General features: G+C 42.1%; 1 protein-coding gene across 1 annotated transcript; it reads left to right on the forward strand.

Moving 5' to 3' along the window:
- The first annotated feature begins 6,833 nt into the window (after window positions 1–6,833).
- LOC140005546 (uncharacterized) lies at window positions 6,834–7,427 on the forward strand. Its single transcript, XM_072046552.1, has one exon. The coding sequence runs from the start codon at window positions 6,834–6,836 to the stop codon at window positions 7,425–7,427; it is 594 nt and encodes a 197-aa protein (XP_071902653.1).
- Window positions 7,428–7,816: the final 389 nt, after the last annotated feature.

Below are 7,816 nucleotides of genomic sequence, written 5' to 3' on the forward strand. Positions count from 1 at the left end.
TCAATTGGCACGACCAAGCCCTCGCCGGCTCGATTCAATCAACTACCAATGGGGTTGAGCTCATTGATAACAATTGTAGTCGTTGGATACTCGTCCAAACGACACCAAGTCATGTATTTTCATTTCAAGTAACACTTCGTGTAACATTTCAATCACATGATAGCAAGGATATAAGGCGCATAGTGAGAGTGATAAAGTACACTTTCACTTCAAGCAATTAACATTCAAAGCACCAAGTTCAAGTATCGAAGCCATATATTAACATACAAGTGAGTAGTACACTCACCAAGCTCGCAAATGTGGTTTCATGCACTTCCGTCAAAAGAACGTTGTGCACCACCGTCACGCCCTAAAACATGCAAACAAGTACAATGAGACTCGATAACGAGTCATAAACCAAGGCCAAACATGACCCCAATAGGGTTCCATAAGCATATACAAACATTAGAGGAAACCAGAAAATTCGGAAATGCAATTAGCTTTGGCCCTGAAAAAAATAGTTTTTGACCTCGTTTTGCGGTAATGGCACCAATTTCACTACGATTATCGGATGAAGGTGTACGATACACCGATTCGAAGCTAAAAGACAGGGCTACAACATCACAGAAGGTCACTCAACCCATTTTTGAGTGCAAACAGGTCAAAAATTCAAGATACTACATCAAAACCGTAAAAACAGATTCCCAAAACGCATTCTAGCGGAAACACCATAACTCAGGCTATCCAAGTCCAAATCCAGAAATTCCAAAACCAACTAAAATCTAAGAAACAGGGATAAATTTCATCAGAAGGCCTCAACAACCAATTCGGAAGCAATTCCAGCCAAAACAACCAATTACAGGCGCAATTCTTACATTCGGGTAAAACCAGAACAGCAATAGTAATTTCGACTTTTCGCATTCTACACTACTCCGATTGACCTGAAATTTTGTAGGCACCTCTAAAATGTCATTCCATACAAATTTCATGTTTAAATCCAATGCCAATTCGGCCTTTAACTAGGAGCTAAAAATTCGGGCAGAATACTCCCACTAGAACCCTAATTTTCTGAAATTTCTTCCAAACCAGAAATTGGTTGCAATTAATCACTTTTTCCACCTCCTAGAGTCATTATATACCATTTCTAATCATCATAGATAGCCACACAATCATGCTTATATTAAAACAGAAAAATCCCCAAAAATAATAAAACTTCATCACTTCAACCACAAATCAAGAAATAATCCATAAACTTGCATCTCATACTACCAATAAGCATGATTTAAGCATCAATTAAGGGAGGAGGGTGGTTCTTCACAACTCACCTTAAAAACAAGAGAGAGAGAGCAATTGGTCACCTTAACTTTCCAAATAACTTTACACAACAACTCACAAACACTAATTGAAGAGGTTTTATGGAGAAATTGCAAGTTTCAATGGTTGGTTTTGATGATTTGGAGCAAGCTTGAAGAGTTTTCTTCCTTGTGCTTAGAGTAAGAGAGAGAGAAAGAGAGAAAGAGAGAGCCGGCCACTTCTTGATGATTTTTGATGATTTTTGGTCATTTTTTGTTTATTTAAGTCAAATGGTAAGACCATGAATAGTGGTCTTAAGGTAGGAAGCAATCACATGGTGACACTTGTCACCATTTATTAAATACTTACCTAACTTGTCTCTCTTATACCAATCCACTTAATCTCCTCTAATTATCTCTTAAGACCCGATAAATTAATTCCAGTATTCAAAACTTAACCTAGTTGGCCGAATTTTTCCGAACTTTTCGCACTAGTGGGTCCCACGTCCGGTATACGCTCTTAATTTCTCAAAACCTATTCGATACTAGAAAAATCATCTAAAAATTATATCTGCTCCTTAAAATTATCTAGAAATTTTCCTAAGCACGAAAATGCAGAAAACAAGCCATGAAAGATTCTAAAACCTAGAAAATGGAAAATTACGGGTTCTCACATATCCGATACTAGAAAAATCATCTAAAAACTATATTAACTCATAAAAATTATTTAGAAAATTTTCTAATAAAGAAAATGCATAAAAGGCGTGCAAATAATTAAAATAAGGCCTAGAAATAAGGAAATTTACGGTTCTCACACTTGGTTTGTGGGAGTACCGATCATCAAATTAGCAACTACTCAAGGAAGCAGCAATGAGGGCGTAATGCTCAACAAGTGGATAGAAATACCCCTAGCCAAGTTAATGAAAGAGGGAACAGACCAAGAATGCCAGCACGGGTATACGCCATAGACAAGCAATAGGCTCCAGGGTCGTCTGAGGCGATGGAAGGTAAAAATTTCGAGGACGAAATTTTCTTAAGGGGGAGAGAGTGTGAGAACCCGAAAAAAGTTATTTTATAAATTCTCTTAGTTTTAAAAAATTTAATTTATATGTTCTTTTATTTATCTTGCTTGCCTTAATTTCATGGTAATTTTCTTGATTGAGTCAAGAGTTATATCATTTCCCTTTTTATCTTTAAATGCATGTTAAGTTTTATAGAGTATTAAGGTAGTTTGACCGACTAGTGAGTTGTGCGCATTATATTTGGTGGATGAGAATGGGTGTGGTGCTAGAGGAATTATGTGATTAAAAGTGATAAGAGTACATTAGTGAATCACAAGTTAAAACAAAAGTATAAGAGAGGCAAAGAAATAGGTTTGAACTGACTTACGCTGTTTGTTACTGGTCGAAGACGCCACTTGACCAATACTTTCCTTTCCCTAATTTTCTTATTTTTCTTTTCATTTTTTTTCCCTAATTTTCCCTAGGGCTGGCCGAAATTATTGACTAAGAAAAAGGAGGAAAAGAAAAAAAAAGAGAAAAATTGGTTGATTGCCAAGTGTTGGCAATCAAGGCTTTCTTTGATCAAAGTTTTCCTTCCATCTTTATCTTTCCTATCACAAAACTTCCCTTCATATTTCTTCTTGTTGGCCGACCAAAAGAGAGAAAAAAAAAGAGAGAATAAAGCTTCAAGTTTCATCTTGATTTTGCCTTGCTTGAGTGAGAAATCAACAAGAATCACTAGTTTACTCCGAACAAAGTTGCAACAAGGAGCTAAGGAAGCTTGTAGTGGAGTTGTTTAGAGAGGAAAGTCTTGGTTTTTCACTTTCTCTCGGAGGTTCGAAGGTACTAAGTTGGAAAACTTCCTTTCTCTTTCTTATCTTGCAATTTATTAGAAAGATGACTTGAAATTGGAAGTTTTATGGAAGATAACCTAGATTTGTGAAGAGTGGTGAAATTTCCAGCCTAGGGTTTCAATTTTTCCAGCCTTGTTTCTTATTTCTCAGCTATGATATGATGGTATTTGGTCTTAATATGGACTTCTATGAAGATTTGTAGCTTTATTATGACTTTTTAGCTTCCGAATAGGAATTTCCATCTTTAGTTCTAAAATTTCAGCTTTAGTAGTGAATTTTCCAGCCTTGATATGTGATGTTTATATGTTAGAGATGAGCTTAAATTAGTTGGTTTTGTAGCCTAGTATAAGAACCCCTTTTCTCCTATAACTTGTGAAATTGATTTGGGCTGATTTGACATGAGACTTAGATTGGAAAATTTGAGGAAAAGTTAAGGAAATAGGGGAAGTGCTGCCCGTTTTTCCTCTTGTGGGGTGAGTGAGTGAAAGTGAAATTGGAAATGTGACTTTTGGATGCATTGGACTTAGTTTGCTTAGGGATACTTGAGTCCACTCTAGTGATGGTATATGAGCTATAATTTTGCTAAAATTGATACATTGTGCATGGTGAACGTGATGACCATTTTAAACATGATGTTTAGTTACATATGTCAAGTTTTAAACTTAAAATATTTTACTTGTTTTCTCCAAAAACAAAGAGAGCGAGCATGTATCTTGCATAGGGTTAATAAGCCATGAGGTTTATTTATATAAGTTCTATTTACATGATTTTCCTTTGATATTAACAAGCGAGGGTTGATGTGTGAATTTAGGACATTTTGGTTTTCCCCTTGTATATAAGTTTACTCAAAACACCCTTTACAATCTATTTCTTTGCATATGTGCTAGTTTTGAGTCAAGACAAGAGGTTTCAATGAAAGGAAATGAGTTTCTTCCAATCATTTTAGGTAGGACAATTTCTAACTTTACACTTTGAAAGTCTTAACCTAATTTCCTCAAACATTTGTGATGAGAACATGAAGATTTGGATCCCCTTCAAGTTCAAGGAAATTCATTTGATGGTTGATGGTGCAATCGGGCTCAAGAATCATTGAAGATCCGAACTTGTGTTATGCTTATTTCTTGTTATTTATTTAATTAAGCTGGAAATGGCATCCCCATTTTTTAGATGTGGTAGCTGAGGCCTGGGGAACGGCGGCTCAGGGAGTTGGGATGGTACGTTTCTCCAAGAAGCTAGTGGCTCTACGTCAGAGGCTGAAGGCGTGGAATCGCGAGGTTTTTAGGAATATCTCGATCAAGGTCAAGACCGTAGAAGAAATATTCAAGCAAAGGGAAGCGGAGTTTGATAATCTTCGGGATGAGGCTGCTCGTATTCGCCTCCACGAGGCTAGAGCGATGTACAACGAGTTGTCCATAGAGTGCGAGTACTGGAGACAAAAGGCAGCAGTGAAATGGCTTCAGGAAGGAGATGAGAACACCACCTTTTTCCATTCGGTGGTCCGCCAGCGGAGGAATTCGAATTTCATATCCAGGATAAAGCGCCCCAAGAGAGGTTGGTGCGACAGTTTGCCTCAGATCAAAGCTTCTGCAGTTGCCTTTTTCTCACAGTTATTCACTTCGGAGGGCCGGTAGGCCGTCGTAACGGACCTCCCATTTGCAGTGCCCACGCTGGAGGGTGCGGCAATGGTAGGATGCAAGCGATGCCGACTATGGAGGAAATTCGCTTGGTAGTTTTTGGCATGGACCCCAACAGTGCCCCAGGCCCGGACGGTTTCAGTACTGGGTTCTACCAATGTTGCTAGGAGATCATCAAAGACGATTTGATATCCGCAATGCTTGATTTCTTCAAAGGGGTTAAGCAGCCTAGGAGCTGGTCAAGCTCACTATTGGTCCTCATCCCAAAAGTGGAGGGAGCCTTGCAGTGGCGGGATTTTCGGCCGATCAGCCTCTGTAACGTTAACTCCAAGATTATATCCAAAATCCTTGCCAACAGAATAAACGCGGAACTCCCGTCTCTCATCTCTCCTTGGCAGACAGGTTTCGTCCCGGATCGTGGGATTCTAGATAACATATTACTCGCCCAAGAGCTGGCTCTCGAGTTAGACAAATGCCTTTCCACACCGAACTTGCTTTTTAAGCTAGATCTTGAAAAGGCTTACGATGGGTGGTCGATTTACTCTTTCAAACCTTCTCAAATTCCTGGTTTTCAGTGTTGATCAATGGTGAACCAGCAGGGTATTTTCATTCATCTCAAGGAGTAAGACAAGGGCACCCACTCTCCCCGGCTCTATTCCTCTTCGTGGCCGAATTCTTGGGCAGGGGTATTCACCACCTATTCCTGGCTAACACTGGCAGTTTCTTTGCATCGGCGGGCTCCCAGGTCCCATATCTAGCATTTGCGGACGACATGATGATATTCACCCGCTACTCGACTGAGACATTGACTGCACTCCGAGATTTCCTAGCATTGTATGAGTCCCTCTCGGGCCAGAAGGTTAATCTGGAGAAGAGCTCCTTTGTGCCATCGGTACAAATGATAGGGGAACACAACTAGCTTGTGCGGTCGATTTTGGGCTTCCGGGAGCAACGACTACCGATTAAGTACTCGTGGATCCCACTGTTTAAGGGCCGGGTACAGTGTGTGCTGTTTGATGATTTGCTAGCCAAGGTGCGCCATAGGCTCTTCCATTGGAGCACAAAGATGCTCTCCAAGGGGGGTAAGTTGATCCCCATCCGCCATGTCTTGAGTTCGATTCCTTTATACTTGCTCCAAGTTATTTGCCCCCCTAAGGCTGTCATTCAGACTTTAGGTAGAATCTGTAACGCCTTTCTTTGGGACTCTGATGCAAATAACAAACGCATCCACTAGGCCTCCTGGGAGAGAGTTTGCTACCCGGTAGCGGAGAGGGGGTTGGGTTTCCGCTCCTTCACAGACGTTCTCAGAGCATTCGCGTGCAAGCTGTGGTGGAAGCTGAGGAGGAAGGACTCGATTTGGGCTAATCTCATGCATCTCAAGTACGTCAGAGGTGGTCACCCAACCTTTGTGTAGGTCGAGCGGCCCCCTTTCACATGGCACCGATTGGAAGACATTTGCGAGTTTGCTGAAAGCCATATTCGTTGGTGTTTGGGTGAATGTCTGATTGACTTTTGGAATGATAGGTGGTGTACAGACACGCTGTTGGCTTAATTGTTGGGGGGGTTTACGCGTCCCATACTCTAGTTGGGGAGCTCTACTTATCCAATGGCTGGGATGAAGATTGCGTCTGGCACTGACTCCCGAGTGATATTGTTGAGGGCATCCTAAAGTGGCGCGTCTACCCGGACGTGAAGGACCATATGGTGTGGGAGAACTCCCCAATAGGGGGCTTCTCAGTCTCTTTGGCTTGGGAGGGGCTTCGACAACGGCGTAACCTCTCTCTCGTGGATACAAGAGTCTGGAGCCCAGTGATCCCGCTCAAAGTCTCCTTCTTCGTGTGGAGGCTTCTGCGTGGCTGACTCCCGTTGCATGATAGACTTCAGCGGAAGGGTATCCTACTCGTCTCTCGATGCTTCTACTGTGGGAGTGTTGGGGAAACGGCCAAACACGTGTTTGTTTCGGGGCCGTTAGCATCTGGGGTCTAGACTCATTTTGGCCTTATGTTCGGTTTATGGCAAGGGGGGTCTCATGGCATCCCATCCCGCCTAACCTCTTGGTTCCTCTCCTACCGGATGGTCGCTAGTGACCACATCCAGGTCATAGTACCTCTACTTGTGTTGTGGTGTATATGGCATGCCAGAAACGCTGCACGGTTCAAGAATTCATCCCGAACAGCGGACCATGTTATATGGCAAGTTCATTGCCTTGTGGATCAGCTTGCAGCAGCGGGAATGCAACCGAGGGCCTCTTTCCGGGGGGATTGGGATTGCACCTGGGCTCAGGGGGTTTTAGAGACATCTCTCCTAGCTCGACCCATTTTGGTCGCTTGGGAAAGACCTCATGTGCCGTCTTTCAAACTCAACACGGATGCCAGTGTAACTCCTCTTGGGGCTTACGGTGGAGGACTGGTACGGTCCCACACGGGCAACCTGGTTTTTGCTTTCTACAAGGAGTTTGGAGACCAGGATGTTCTGATGGCGGAAGCTTCATCCCTTTTGCTTGGATTGCATTTTTGCCAGGAATGGAACTTCCGAGGCTTTGGGGCTGAAGTTGATGCAAAAGCACTGGTTGCGATCGTCTCCTCTAACCCTGTAGCAAGGTGGCCTCTCTGCAACCTGATCCATCAAATCCTAGCGCTTCTATTAGAGTTGGGGGTACACCTGTGACGCCCCCACTTCTCCCTAAGGCAAACCAAAGGGTATCCACGGGACGCCTGCCCACCTCTCCCCAGGATTCAGTATAAATTCAGTCCAAACTTAAAGTCTAACACTAACAATGAATGTCGGAATAAAGGTATGAAATCATTTTCATACATAAATATTCAATCTTACATCACAATTTTAAAATACAATCACTTTCTCCAAAATATACAACTTCAAAAAAATATGTCCAGTCAATTACAATCGAAACCCTAATACAAAAATGCCTCAAGTCGGCGTTTCCTTACTTCTTCCATTCCGGTACCTGTTAAGGAAAACAAACTAATGGGATGAGCCAATACTCAGTGAGGCCAAGAAACACACATGCAAGCACGTTGTCCAGGTAACAATCCTAT

The sequence above is a fragment of the Coffea arabica genome, chromosome 4e (assembly GCF_036785885.1).
Source record: "Coffea arabica cultivar ET-39 chromosome 4e, Coffea Arabica ET-39 HiFi, whole genome shotgun sequence".
NCBI classification, from domain to species: domain Eukaryota; kingdom Viridiplantae; phylum Streptophyta; class Magnoliopsida; order Gentianales; family Rubiaceae; genus Coffea; species Coffea arabica.